Consider the following 15,472-nt stretch of genomic DNA (forward strand, 5'->3'; position numbering starts at 1 on the left):
GGAACAGGGGAGGTAGTTTTTACTGGATTGCTTCCAAACTTGCCAAGGTAATCATTATGGGATTTCATGGAGATTTTTTCCCCAGAAAAACCAGATATGTCCTTTATAGCTTTAAGAGTAAAGTTTACAGTTCTCATCAAACTCAACATATTTGTAGACTCCAAAGGATTTTCCGCTTTGAAATGGTCTACTTCCTCTTCTTTTACACATATAAGTTCTTTCAATCTCCATTTAGCTGTTCTAAATCAGAGGAAGCTGCCGTTTGTTTATCAGCTTCTCCCTTTTGCTTGCTTCCATAGCTATCACTTTCCGCCAAAGGGGCAAAGGAGTTCGATACTGAAATGTTAAATATGTGCTCAGATACCACGGGGAAGAATTCCATTATTCTTGTTTGTTTGGAAGCAGGGAGAGACGATGAATCTTCTCTATCGCCGTCACGTAGACGTTTCCTAAAACCCATATTCCCGGCAATAAGTTGTTAGTAGCAAAACTCACCTCCCCCTCTTGACCGTTTTAAAAACTTGGAGGCTTTCAGACTCCAATAGCACAAGACAGCAGTAATGAAAAGTCCACTTCTCTGTAATGATTCCAGAAGGATGAAACATAAACAGCCATGAGCTTCTCAGATAAAACAGACGATAAACACTTGGAGGAGTTTGTTACCAACGCCGCTGCTCCTCCGTCGCTTTATTTGATATAAAGTTACATATGGCCTACAACGTTCGTCAATTTCCTTAAACGGTAAAGGTAAAGGTTCCCTTGCTCGAAAGCCAGTCGAATCCGACTCTAGGGTTGCGGTGCTCATCTCCGTTTCAAAGCCGAAGAGCCAGCGCTGTCCGAAGACGTTTCCGTGGTCATGTGGCCGGCATGACTAAACACCAAGGAGCACGGAACGTTGTTCCCTTCCCACCGAAGTGGTACCTATTTATCTACTTGCAATTTCTTGCTTTCGAACTGTTAGGTTGGCAGGAGCTGGAACTAGAGACGGGAGCTCACTCCATCATGCGGCACCCGGGTCTCGAACTGCTGAACTACTGACCTTCCACAGCCTGCAGTTCAGCGTCTTAACCACTTGAGCCACTGCAGCAATTTCCTTAAATTGCTGTAAATCCTCACTCCAGATTGTAATTCAGAGATTCTCAGATTTGACATTAGTCCTGACCAGCACGGCCACAGTGGCACTGGTTCTGCTGGGCATATTGCACTGGTTCTGCTTCTGGCCTTGAAAACACACCCCCTCCCCACACTTCACTTTCCACTGCAGAGATTTTCTGGGAGAATCTGACTGCTGGCTTTGCCTGCCTTGCCAATTCTTTCCCACCTTTGGAAATAATGTCGGATGGGGGCACCCAATTTGGGTGCCCATGGAATTGGACCCCGTGGTCCAATCCTTTTGGAACTTGGGGGTTTTTTTGGGGAGAGGCTCTGGCAGGTACACTGCAAATCTGATGCCTCTCCCTCAAATCCCCTTCCCCCCCAGCCCACTGAATATATCCTATGGGGTTTTCCATTGACTGTAATGGCCCCATAGAGTATAGTGAGGCTGAATATTTATTTATTTATTATATTATTTCAATTTCTATACTGCTCCATCCCTGGGGGCTCTGAGCGGTTTACATGGGGATTTATATTTCCTTGCTAGGGCCACACTGAATATATTCAGGAATCCCAAATATTTTCCCAAATATCAATGCAATACCGATATTTGTATTCAGGAATATTTGGGTTTACCAAATATATTCGGGTCCTAAAACCCCGAATCCAAATAATACCAAATATTTTTGCCTTGCACGCCCCTATGGATTATAGTAGTCTAGTCTGGATTTCACCATGATGTAGATGCAGGTGGCCAGATCAGCCATATCAAGGTAAGGGGCCACCTTATGGCCTAGGCTATGTTCGGAGAACGCACTATTTGGAGAAGGGTTAACTTGCTTCTACAGCAGTATTGCTGGATCAGATATAACTCTGAGGCTCCTAACTAAATCAGCAAGGGTCAGCCAAACTCCCAACAAAAGTGGAAAGCATAGTGTCATTCAAGATCTCCACCTTCCCATCTACCACTGACCCTGTCTTTTCATGGATTAGGTCCAGTTTGTTTGCTTTTAGCCAATCTCCCACAGCCTAACCCAACATCGATTTAGGATTCATAATGCCATAGGAGCCACCCTCCAAAGCAGCCATTTTCTCCAGGGGAACTGATCTCTGTTGTCTAGTGCTCAGTTGTACTTCTGGGAGATTTCCACCTGGAAGTTGGCAACCCTAGGCCTCGCAGCAACCCCTGGGTGACTTCATACCACCTGATCTGTATGACTCACCTAGAAGAAGAAGAGAAGAGATTGGATTTATACCCCGCCCTTCACTTGGAGTCTCAGAGCGGCTTACAAACTCCTTCCCCTCCCCGCAACAGACACCCTGTGAGGTGGGTGGGGCTGAGAGAACTCTGACACAAACTGCTCTTTCAGGAACAGCTGTGCCAGAGCTTGTGACTGACCCAAGGTCACATCAGCAGGTGCAAGTGGAGGAGTGGGGAATCAAACCCGGTTCTCCCAGATCAGAGTCCGCACACTTAACCACTACACCAAACTGGCTCTCCAGTTTGGACTGGAGACTGACTGCTGGAGACTGACTGCTCCAGTTTGGACCTAGGACTGACTGCTGGGTCCTGTTCAACAGCAGCCACCCTATGAAAGTCAGAATAGGGTATACTGGTTAGAGCTTCAGAGGATGGTCTCAGAGGCTCAGGTATGAATCCCCATCTTGCTGTGGAAGCTCACTGGGTGATTTGGGGCCAGTCACATACTTTCAGTGTAACCTACTTCACAGGGTTGTTGTGAGGATAAAAAGGAGCAGAGGAGAAGGATGCACGTTCCTTTGGTCCCCACTGTGAAGAAAGCCGGGATATAAATAAAGTAAATAAACAATAAACATTGCTGAAGATGAGAGCAGATAAAAGGCAGGGTGGTGAATGGCTGAGGAGAGAAGGAGGCAGGGGAAGTGGAGAGGATATGGGGGTTGCCCAGGGGAGGGAAATGGGAAATAAGAGATGGGGACAGAGGGGAAAGTGAGGTGCCCCTCCCAAGTCCTTGAGGGCTCCCTACCATGCAGTTTGGCCTGGTCCAGTGGCCACCTTCACAGAACTGGGCTATGGATTTCCTAGGTAGAGGATGCTGGAGGGGAAGAAAGGGAAAACTGAAAAAGGGGCAGGAAAATACAGATTGGCTGTGGGGTGGGGAGAAGCATGAAACGAGGAGGCACTATGGGACCTTTCAGGAAAGGGAAATATGAAATAGAGAGGGAGGGGGAAATGAGATGCATCTCATAAGATTAAAATTATTTTTTTTAAAAAAAAAATACGTCCTTGCTGGTCCCCACTTGGAAACAGATACAGAAGTCTTGAGATTTCCGCACCTACCAAACACACCTCTTCGAAAAAGGCCCCCCCACAAAAATATTTAATCCTTGTAAACATCTTGCAAGGGCTGTTAGCCTAAAAATGTGACAAGCTAAATGGCATCCAAAGATCTTCCAAACCTATGGTGGATTTGAACCCAGACCCACCAAGTCGTAATTCAGTACTCTGGCTCTTGAACTTAACTGACCCACATCATTGATGGACGCAAACTGTGTTGGGCCGTGTCCCCAGGTGCGAGTCTCAAGCCTCTGCAAGAAGATTTCTTATTTAGAACTCTATACACAGTTGAAAAAAGACATGCCACACTAGCTTTGGACACATTTAATGAAGCCCACCTCATTAAAAAAATCCACAAAGCACATTCAAGGAAAGACAGAGTCTGATGTACCTTGTGAAGAAATTATTATTTTTATTTGGAGGTTTGAAATGAGCAAAACCTTCACTCTTGAGTTTTAAAAGTTTTTTCCCCCTCTCTGAGCAGAGAAAAGGCAGGGAGAAGGAAGTCAGTCAATGGCTTTCCAGGCTCACCTCAGTTACCTGTTAAGAAATGCTAATAGGTCTACCTAGAGAAAATAGGAGGGTCTAGTCCTGTCCCCCCCCCCCAGTAGGGAACAGAGATTTGGAGGAATAAAATACCAGAGAGACTTCAGCAAGGAAAATCTGGAGTCTTAAGGAAAATCATCTCTGACCCAGCCTGACCTGGTCAGTGGTGGAGAAAAGAGAGGTGATAAAATTTAAGGGAGTAAGGACTCTTGGGTGCAAAGTCCACCAGAGCAGACAGAACTCTTAACTGTGGTCTGGCAGAGGCAGCTATTGACCATATGCTGGCCTAGGAGAGCTGAAGGAAACTTCAAGGTAATGGTAACTCTGTAGAGATCTGTAATTTCCTAAGCTAAGGAGTCTGCCGTATATTTTAACATATGATAGGGCATGTATAAAAGGAAGGACAGAGGACAGAGCATGTATAGAGGGAAGGACATTTTACTCATTTCTTGTGGATCCCTTGCTCAATCTGTCCCTGTGCTAAATGTATGCTTCTGAACATTTTAAAAAAATACTGTATAACTTTTGATGCTGGTAGTGGTTCTCTGTACCACACAGACCTCCACTGTCTTGGACATGCTATTTTAAAAGGAGTGCCGGGGGAAGGCCGGCAGTTGGCTAGCGGCTATTCCTTCACGGGTGCACAACGAAGTAAACTGTCTCCTTGGTGACCAGACGATGGGCAGCAGGAGACACAGGGGCAAGGCCATAGAACTTCAAAGGGAAGCTGGGAGTCCTGTCCCTCCCAGCAGGCAATTCGTATAAAAGTCAGGTAGTGGTGGCGGGTTACCTGAGAGAGAGATATATCTCCAGGTGTTGGGAAAACCTTGGAGGGCAGGCTGGAGGCTGGAGGAGGCCCATTCTGCCACATACCTGATACAAATAATAATCTCGAGGGGGGACGGGGCTAGCCGCACAGCAACACAGTCGACACTCTTGAGTTCTCCTGGGGGTCACTGGCTCTTTGTTCTATTTAGAGGAGTTTTCAGGAGTGCCTGAAGCTCCACCAGACCTTCTGGAGGAACGACTGGCGCATAGGACTCGATCCGGGCGCTTTTTCAGCAAAGGTGGGCGTAGACCTGGAATGTCCTGAAGCAAAGAACGAAGAGTACGATTATGGCAGCCATCATTCTCAGCTGTGGACACCTTGGAACTCACCCGTTATCGGTGAAGCTACTATACCATTATGCTGTAAGTACCTGTGAACGTAACACAGAAGAAGCGCTTGCCTTGCCGCTCAAGTCTCTTTGAATCTCAAAAGGAATCGGGAAAGAACCCCCCCCCCTCTTCCCCCACAGAGGCCGATTTACATAAAGAAATCTGAGCGAGTTTTACATTGGGACAAAAAGAGACTCCTGTCTGAGCTTATATAAAAGTACTGTCGAACTCCTTTTTTTTTAAAAAAAAGAAATCACGAAAGAGCGTTATTTGGAATTTGATTCTCTTACTGTGCGTCGATTTCTGATGACGTCATGCATTAGTGCTGGGAACAGACCCCTTTTGCATACCTAAAGAGCTGTGACTGTGGGCTTTGCTGAAACCTTTGTAATAGTCGTAAAAAATGGATTTAGAAAGTAAAACGCTGGAGGACATGTCTTCGAGGAGCCCCTCAGAAAGCAATCAGCTCCAATTTACACGTGAGGAGATTTGGGACAGAATGATTTATAATCTTTCTTTGGACTTGGGGGATGCACTAGTAACTGCAGTCAGGGGTCACTTCGTAGAAAAAGAGGTACAGGAGCTCATTAGCATAACTCATTAGCGTAACTTATTTGCATATGCCACACACCCTGACATCACCGGAAGTGTGTCAGAAGGCAACACTCACCGCTCAGGCTCCACTGGACTGTTTTGGATTGCTAGCTATTGGAGGGGGGAACATGCAGATCTGCTCTCACAGAGGAGGGAGAGCTTGCACCTGAATAAAACTTGGTCTTAAAGGTGCCACTGGACTGTTTTGGACCCGGGGGCCGGGGGGGCTCTGCAATTTACCTGGCTGCTTCTTGCTCTGACTGAGGGCTGCTGGGAGCAGGGGGTGGGGCTTGTTGCATGTGCCTGCCCCCTGGGCTCTTTACTTCCAGAGCTCTGCTCCTGTGCGCTCCTGCAGGAAATGACCCCTGACTGCAGTAGATAATCAGGCTGCATTATTGCTAGAAGACGGAAAAGGCTACCAACCAACTATCCAAATTGTAGGGGAATATCATGAGCAACTGGAAGAGACAAAAACTTATAAAGGAAAAGTTTGTCAGCACATCAAGCTGCTAAACCATGGACTCTGCCAACCTATACTACAGAGAGGAGATGAAACAGAAGCTAATAACAACAGAACTACTAAAAGACTGACAAATCTTGGAACCCATCAAATTATATTTCAAAAAGAAGATGAAACAGAAATATTACAAGCTTTAACCACTTTAAAGCTTGAGCTGAGAAGACAATTACTAAAAGAGACCCCCTATACATATAATAAAGAAAAATACAGGCGGGATGATGTTATTGAAAAAATGGAAGTATAAAAAGAAGAAAAGAACAAAGTTTTTCAAATAAGACTTCGCGAATTTGTGCTTTTGGGTTTATTTATTTATTTAAATTTATAACTTGCCCTCCCCACGAACGGGCTCAGGGCGGCATACAGATGGGGCCAATGCCCAATACATAAAACATTAAAACTGCATTTTAAAAACATTCAATACAACATAAGTGCTCACCACAATACCTAACAAGGGAACAGATGACGCCATCAGGATGGTATCCTTAGTGGCTACAGCTCCACGCAGTACCACCATTTTAGTGCTCACGGTGAGTTGGTAAAGAAGGGCTAGGACAGATAATAAGAGTCGTAGACAGAAGGTAACATTCGTGGCGGCTCCTACTCAAATGCCTGGTGGAAGAGCTCCGTCTTACAGGCCCTGTGGAACTGTGCAAGGTCCCGCAGGGTGTCGGATCTCCTCTGGGAGCTCATTCCACCAGGTAGGAGCCGCCACCGAAAAAGCCCTAGCCCTAGCCGCCGCTAATCTGGCCTCCTTGAGACCTGGAACCACCAGGAGATGTTTAGTCCTGGACCGTAGTGCTCGTTGGGGAACATATGGGTTGGGGAAAACTGTATCGCCAATTATAAATTGAACTTACATTTGGTGTAATAGGTATTTTTAAACTATAGTTTATAATTAATTTGAAAGGATTGGGAGACTTGTTGAAAAGCATTATAAACACATGACATATTAGCTTCTGATGAAATAAGGGAAAAAAATATACAGATTATAAGTACAGGTTATAATGGCTCACATGAATAAAGTTGTTTAGAGGAGAATGTTCAGAGAAAACATAATTATAGAGACTCCTATAGAATGTACGTATAAAAACACTATAATGATTAGATTAACATTTGTCTATAAAGGGTTAGTATAAAAAGTTTACACAGGAGAAAACTTGCTTTTGATTATTATTAGAAATGAAATGGAATTTATAGATTGAAGTGATTAGGTAATTTCAAGATATCTATTTATATATATAGTTAGATTTATAGAACAGAAATATAAAAGGTTAGATTGTTAAATATTTTTGTTGTTGTTCAGTCGGACAGTCGAGTCCGACTCTGTTATTGGGGTGATTTAAGAGACATGATGAAGCTACTATTGGTCTCATTGTTTGTTTCTTTGTCTTTAAGTGTGTAAAAAATTATAAAAAACATTTATATAAAAAAATCTCTTTAATGAGATATGACCCTTCCTTAGCTGAATTTCGTTTTCTCCGATTCATAAAGAAATACTTAATCTAGGGTTGCCAACTACCTGAAGGGAAAAAAAAGTGTTCTCTCCCTTTAACAGGAGCTTTATGGGATGTTATTTATCTCTTCAGATGCCCATTTCCACACACAAAGCCTCTGAGAAAGAGGCAGGATTCCCTCCCCGCTTCAGGCCTGTTAGCAGCCCGAATGCAGAGACATCTCTAAATTAGTGAGATGAAATTTCTCAGCCTGCTGAATAAAGACATGCTCTCCAAGGAAGAATTCAAGTGGACCTCTGAGGAGTCAGAAATTGGGATTAAGTTTTGGCCCAGAGATTACTCCAGGTCATTTCTGGCTCATGGAGTTGGTGGGCGGGGTGTGTGTGTCAGAGCAGGAAGAGAGAATTTTACCTCTCCTTCCTGATTCTCTTTGAGACAATCTGGGGGTGGGTGGGGAGGACAATTGGGATTGGGGGATTTGTGTTCCACAAGGTTCCCCTGCCAACTCCACAGATACCAGCCCATTTCCACAATATTAGATGATGTTGTGGGGTCTAGCCCCTTAGAATTTACTGTGTTGTTGGGATGGAGGACAAGGTTTTTCCTTTCAACCCAAAAGAATCCTATTGCCAGAAATTTTGGGGCTTCAAGGTGATGACACGCAAAAAAGCTCACATCAGGCTGGACTGGGGAGATATTAGGGTTGTATGAGGACTCTCTAGAACTGATTGTCAGATAAAAATGTTCATGAATTAAAGATGCTGGCTGGTCACACTATGTTTATGCCAGAAGCAGAGAGGCTGTAGATATCTGTTACCCTCAACTTGTCTATTTCCTCACAGGATTTCGGAAAGGAAATGTTTTTCCCAGTTTTGTAGATGTCAGAAAGAGTTAAGATCGGTAGATAACCTGAAGCAGCAAGTTTCACAGAGAAAGCAATCACTAAAAAGGCCCTCCTTTGTGTAACTACTTTCTGAGCCTTTCTGAACCTCCAAAACCTAGGTGTCTGAAGAAGGCCCTCTTCAGAACCAGCTTATAGGAATGTTTCACTCTTGTATGAATTTCTGAAGAACATGAAAATTGGATTTGTTTCTCAGGACTACCATGACTACCCAATCTTGATCTATCTCTATTGTGAGTGAAACTCTACACTCTGAGCATGTGGGTTCTCTAATACCATTGCAGACTGCCACTGTTACTCAATCTCTTCACATACTGAGCACTCAAAATGTTTCTTCCATGTAGGTTCGTAGGTCCTGTTAAGGATGGAAACTCAAACAGAATAACTTTCCATACACTGAGCATTCAAAGGTTTGTCCCCAGTGTGGGTTGTCAGATGCTGTTGAAGACTGCCACTCTGACTGAATCTCTTTCCACACTCTGAGCATTCAAAAGGTTTCTCCCCTGTGTGGGTTCTCTGATGCAGTAGAAGATTGCCACTGTGACTGAATCTCTTTCCACACTCTGAGCATTCAAAAGGTTTCTCCCCTGTGTGGGTTCTTTGGTGCTGTTGAAGATTGCCACTCCGACTGAATCTCTTTCCACACTCAGAGCATTCAAAAGCCTTCTCCCCTGTGTGGGTTCTCTGATGTTGGTGAAGATTGCCACGCAGACTGAATCTCTTTCCACACACTGAGCATTCAAAAGGTTTCTCTCCTGTTTGGGTTGTCAGATCCTTTTGAAGAGTGCCACTCTGACTGAATCTCTTTCCACACTCTGAGTATTCAAATGCTTTCTCCCTTGTGTGGGTTCTTCGATGATATTGAAGACTGCCATTCTTACTGAATCTCTTTCCACACTCTGAACATTCAAATGGTTTCTCCCCTGTGTGGGTTCTTCGATGATATTGAAGACTGCCATTCTTACTGAATCTCTTTCCACACTCTGAACATTCAAATGGTTTCTCCCCTGTGTGGGTTCTTCGATGATATTGAAGACTGCCATTCTTACTGAATCTCTTTCCACACTCTGAACATTCAAATGGTTTCTCCCCTGTGTGGGTTCTTCGATGATATTGAAGACTGCCATTCTTACTGAATCTCTTTCCACACTCTGAACATTCAAATGGTTTCTCCCCTGTGTGGGTTCTTCGATGATATTGAAGACTGCCATTCTTACTGAATCTCTTTCCACACTCTGAACATTCAAATGGTTTCTCCCCTGTGTGGGTTCTTCGATGATATTGAAGACTGCCATTCTTACTGAATCTCTTTCCACACTCTGAACATTCAAATGGTTTCTCCCCTGTGTGGGTTCTTCGATGATATTGAAGACTGCCATTCTTACTGAATCTCTTTCCACACTCTGAACATTCAAATGGTTTCTCCCCTGTGTGGGTTCTTCGATGATATTGAAGACTGCCATTCTTACTGAATCTCTTTCCACACTCTGAACATTCAAATGGTTTCTCCCCTGTGTGGGTTCTTCGATGATATTGAAGACTGCCATTCTTACTGAATCTCTTTCCACACTCTGAACATTCAAATGGTTTCTCCCCTGTGTGGGTTCTTCGATGATATTGAAGACTGCTACTCTGACTGAATCTCTTTCCACACTCTGAGCATTCAAAAGGTTTCTCCCCTGTGTGGGTTGTCTGATGGTTGTGAAGAGTCCAACTCTCACCAAATCTCTTTCCACACTCTGAGCATTCAAATGGTTTCTCCCCTGTGTGGGTTCTCTTGTGCTTTTGAAGATGCCCACTCTGACTGAATCTCTTTCCACACTCTGAGCATTCAAATGGTTTCTCCCCTGTGTGGGTTCTCTTGTGCTTTTGAAGATGCCCACTCTGACTGAATCTCTTTCCACACTCTGAGCATTCAAATGGTTTCTCCCCTGTGTGGGTTCTCTTGTGCTTTTGAAGATGCCCACTCTGACTGAATCTCTTTCCACACTCTGAGCATTCAAATGGTTTCTCCCCTGTGTGGGTTCTCTTGTGCTTTTGAAGATGCCCACTCTGACTGAATCTCTTTCCACACTCTGAGCATTCAAATGGTTTCTCCCCTGTGTGGGTTCTCTTGTGCTTTTGAAGATGCCCACTCTGACTGAATCTCTTTCCACACTCTGAGCATTCAAAAGGTTTCTCTCCTGTGTGTGTTCTTTGGTGCAGGTGAAGAGAGCCACTATGACTGAAACTCTTTCCACACACTGAGCATTCAAAATGTTTCTCCTCTTTGTGGGTTCTCTGATGTTCGTGAAGATTCGCCCCCTCACCGAGTCTCTTTCCACATACTGAATATTGAAGAGCTTTTCCCCCTGTGTGGGTTGCCATATGCTTTTGAAGATTACCACTCAACCTGAATCTCTTTCCACACTTTGAGCATTCAAGAGGTTTCTCCCCTGTGTGGGTATCTTTGGTGTCATCAAACAGTGCAACTCTGACTGAATTTCTTTCTGTACTATGAGCATGCAAAAGGTTTATCCCCTCTGTGTATTCTTTGATGCACAAGCAGCTGTGATTGATTTCTGAAGTATTTCTGAAGTACTTTCTACACTGAATGTATTTAGTTGCCTTCATTATCCTGTGATTTGGAAAATGTACTTTACACCTTCTTCCACCTCGCTTCTCAGTCATATGGCCCCCTTTCTTTCTCTGAGATCTGCCTCGATTTCTATCATTTTCTTTCAGGTCTTCATTTTTAACTCTATCTGGCATTAGCAGAGGAATTTCTTCACCCTCCTCAATCCTCTGATCATCGTCTGCTGGAAGAAATAGAGAGATCCTCTTAGCGCCTGGAAAGACTGGTAGGGCCCAAAGGCCATCTATGTGACTGCAGTAGGAAAGGACTGACAGCACTTTATTTATTTTATTAGATTGCAACCCCGCCCTCCCTGCCAAGGCAGGCTCAGGGCGGTTTAAAACTTAAAAAAACAAATTAAAACTATGAAACCATTCTAAAGTGCTTATCTTCCCCACCCCTCCACCTTTCCCCAGAGTATCTAGAATTTAAGGATACCTCACCCCCTAAAGAGCCACAACTGAGCTCTTGCCCAAAAAGAGTTTTGGAGACTCCAGATTTCAGGACCCCAGAAGGCCTTGGTCCCTTCTTACTTAGCAGGCTATATGATTGTACCAAACCAAATGTTCCTCAGAAGTGAATCAGAAATCTTGGATGGCTCTTCCTTGCTTGTTACCTTGACGTAACCGTAATGGATACTCACTCTCAGCCAGCTCATTTGGGAAGGAAATATGCTCTTGGGATACTCTTGAGGAACCCTCTAGCCTTTCTTCGGATGTGAGGCCATTGTCTGCCTCCACCGTAGTCTCTCTTATACTTCTGGCTTCTTTCACACACACACACACACAGACAGACAGAGAGAGAGAGAGAGAGAGATCATTCTTATACAGAATCATAGAGTTGGAAGGGACCTTCACCCCCCTGAACAATGCAGGAAATGTACAAATACCTGCCCCCACAAACCCCCAGTGACCCGTTCCATGCCCAGAGGATGGCCAAAAAACCTCCTGGATTTCTGGCCAAACTGGCCTAGAGAAAAATTGCTTCCAGACCCCAAAGTGGCAATCAGCATTTCCCTGGGCGTCTAAGAAAGGGCCACAAGAACTAAGCACTGATGCAACCCTTCGTGCCCTCCCCTCTCATAATCCACCTAAGTCACAGAATCAGTATTGCTGTCAGATAGCCACCTAGCCTCTGTTTAAAAATGTCCAAAGAAGGAGAGGCCACCACCTCCGGAGGAAGCGCGTTCCATTGAGGAACTGCTCTAACTGTCAAGAAGTTCTTCCTAATGTTTAGCCGAAAACTCTTCTGATTTAATTTCAACCTATAGGTTCTGGTCCACCCTTCTGGGACAACAGAAAAAAACTCCACGTATATGACAGTCCAAGTACTTGAAGATGGTTATCATATCACCCTCTGAGTTGTCTCTTCTCCAGGCTATACATGCTTTCATTGTAGGCATGGTTCAACCAAAGCAGAGCATTTTTATCTGGTATCTATTGCAGGATAAGTGAGTAGTACTTAAGTTTCTACCACAATTTTTTATTGCAGACTTTCTTCAAGAAGCTCAGGAGAGTGTATGTGGTTCTGCCCTCCCTCCCATCACAAGCCTGTGGGGTGGGGGGGGGAGAGAAAGACTGGCCTGAGGTCACTCAGTGGGGCTTTGTGGTTGAGCATGATTTGAATCCCGACCTTCCCTTTCCTAATCTGTGCTACTTACCAGGCCACTATTGTTTTTTCTTGGACACCTATTATTTTTTACTATATTTGAGGCTTGTGTTGGGCCCTGATATGCTTTTAAATCTCTTTGTGATAAATACATGTATCTTTGTGTACAACTAGTTCAAATTTTATTTTAGATTTTGGCCCCGCTTTTGCTTTCTAACTTACCTTTCAGTTATTTCATTCGACTTGCCAGTACACTACAATTCCTCCCGTGAAAATTGTTCCCACTGAAATCAGCGCCACTGAAATATTTTTAACTTGTCTGAATCATGCCCTGTTCACCTGTTCCCATACTGCTCTATACGGTGGCTGGCACTAAATGAACAAAAAGTCTATTGAGCCACGTTTTCCTGCATGGACAGCTCTGTGATCTTCCGACACACTTACTTGGGAGTAAACGCCACTGAACTCAGTGGTAGTCCTTTCCAGATAAAAGTGGATCAGATCAGGAGTTGAAAAGGATTTGGACTGAATTTTGCCCTGATGCCAGAACAAGTTGGCCAGGATCTAATATGTTTCTGGATCCTGAGCATGCCCAGTAAAAAAAATGTCTTGCTTTCTGCAAACAGTGGACAGTCTGCCTTTTGTCGTATCCCCACTTGACAGTGGAGAGGGGCTATGGCTCAGTGGTAGAGCCTCTGCTTTCCACGTAGAAGGTCCCAGGTTCAGTCCACAGCATCTCCAGATGTTGTTGTTGTTTTATTTTATACCCCACCCTATCCCACGAGAGAGCTCAGGGGCCATGATCAGGGGAGGCCAAAATGGTTGTACGTCCGCCCCCTTAACCGAAAGCCTGGCGGAACAGCTCCACTTTACAGGCCCCGTGGAACTGTAAAAGGTCCCGCAGGGGGCGCCTGATTTTGGGTGGGAGCATGTTCCGCCAGGTTAAGAGGACCAGGCAGCAGGTGATGTGATAGACTCCTGCCTGAGACCTGAGAGAGTTGCTGCCAGTCTACAGTACTGAACCTGATGTACCAAAAGTAAGTAAAGGTAAAGGTTTCCCTTGCTTGAAAGCCTGTCAAATTCGACTCTAGGGATGTGGTGCTCATCTCCGTTTCCAAACTGAAGAGCCAGCGCTGTCCGAAGACATTTCCGTGGTCATGTGGCCGGCATGACTAGACACCGAGGCGCACAGAACACTGTTTCCTACCCACCGAAGCAGTACCTATTTATCTACTTGCAATTCCTTCCTTTCGAACTGCTAGGTTAGCAGAAGCTGGGGGCAGAGACGGGAGCTCACTCCATCACACGGCACTCGGGTCTTGAACTGCTGAACTACTGACCTTCCGATCTGCAGTTCAGCATCTTAACCACTTGAGCCACCACAGTATAAAGCAACTTCATGTGCAGTTGTCCCCCACCCCCGAGGGGCCATGACTCAGTGGTAAAGCAGCTGCTTGACACGCAGATGGGTCTAGGTTCAATCCCCAGAATCTTCAGCTGAAAGGAAGAGGCAGGATGTGATGTGAAAGACCCCCACCAGAGAGCCTGGAGAACTGCTTCCAGCATGAGTAGACAGTACTGACCTCGATGGACCAAAGGCAGCTTCTTGTATGTATCACCTTAGTTTGAAAAAATAGTTTACCATATTGAATAGGAGGAATGGAGGGGGCTGTGTCTGAGAAACACAAATCCAAAGCCCTATGAAACAAGCTATAGAGTTACCAAAGAACAGAAGAAGAGTCCTGCTGGGTCAGACCCGTGATTCATGTAGTCTCGCTTCCTGTTTCACACATTGGCCAACCACTTGCCCTGGAGAGCCAACAAATGGGCAGAGAGGTCAAGGCCTTCCTCTGATGTCACTTTTTGGCACTCATAGTTAGAGGTTGATATTCAGAGGTTGACTGCCTTTGGATGCAGAGGTTCTCTTCAGTCATTCTTTAATCATTCTCTTTAGGTTTTTTTGGATCGTAGACATTGTACGGCAGCAGTTAATTCAAGGCAGCCAGCAACACATCCAAGCAATAAGAAGGAATTCTCTTATCTATAATGACCCACACTTTTAAAAAAGTTTCTTCCCCCTGTGGTAGAAAAAAAAGTCTTCAAATACATCCCAGGGAACAATCACTGTCCAGAAAGAAATTGGAAAATTTAACTTCTCTAAAGTAAAAACTGTAATTGCATGAAGCAATGGAAAGGCTTCGATAACACAGTAAAAATGCCGTTCAATAATTTATTCAGTGCAGTCAGGAAATAAAACCGGTGCCCCAGAAGAATCCAGAGTCGAGAAATATGGAATAATTACTAGATGAGACTTAGAGCTTGCAAGCCTTTCCAAAATGGGCTTTTCATTCCTGTTGAAATGGGCAGGCCTCTGACAGGCTTAGAGTGTCGCTCTAAGTGCCAGAGTTCCACTCTTATGAATTCATCGGTCAATGGGGGTAACCATGTTTAGGGAAGCACTGTAAGTGAAGTACTTCTATGTGTGCAATGAGTCCTCTGATATGGAAAGATTAAAGCGGAAAAGGTTAGCCGAGTAGAGGGGGGGGGGATTTCTTAGATAATATCTTAAGAAATGGGTCAACAACCACCATGTCTACTAGCAAAATGGGCCAGCACCCAAATGGGTGACAAAAGCTATAAAACCAGGCCACCTACAGACAAGGGG

General features: G+C 44.7%; 1 protein-coding gene across 1 annotated transcript; it reads right to left on the bottom strand.

The window, feature by feature from the left end:
* Positions 1-9,047: 9,047 nt before the first annotated feature.
* On the bottom strand, positions 9,048-10,978 carry LOC107114298 (gastrula zinc finger protein XlCGF57.1-like; the record flags this gene model as incomplete). The annotated part of the gene is made up of 1 exon (XM_015415744.1): positions 9,048-10,978. A coding segment is annotated over exon 1 (1,905 nt), but the record flags the coding sequence as incomplete, so codon positions are not given.
* Positions 10,979-15,472: the final 4,494 nt, after the last annotated feature.

Source organism: Gekko japonicus, unplaced genomic scaffold (genome assembly GCF_001447785.1).
Source record: "Gekko japonicus isolate JY-2015 unplaced genomic scaffold, Gekko_japonicus_V1.1 scaffold5500, whole genome shotgun sequence".
NCBI lineage: Eukaryota > Metazoa > Chordata > Lepidosauria > Squamata > Gekkonidae > Gekko > Gekko japonicus.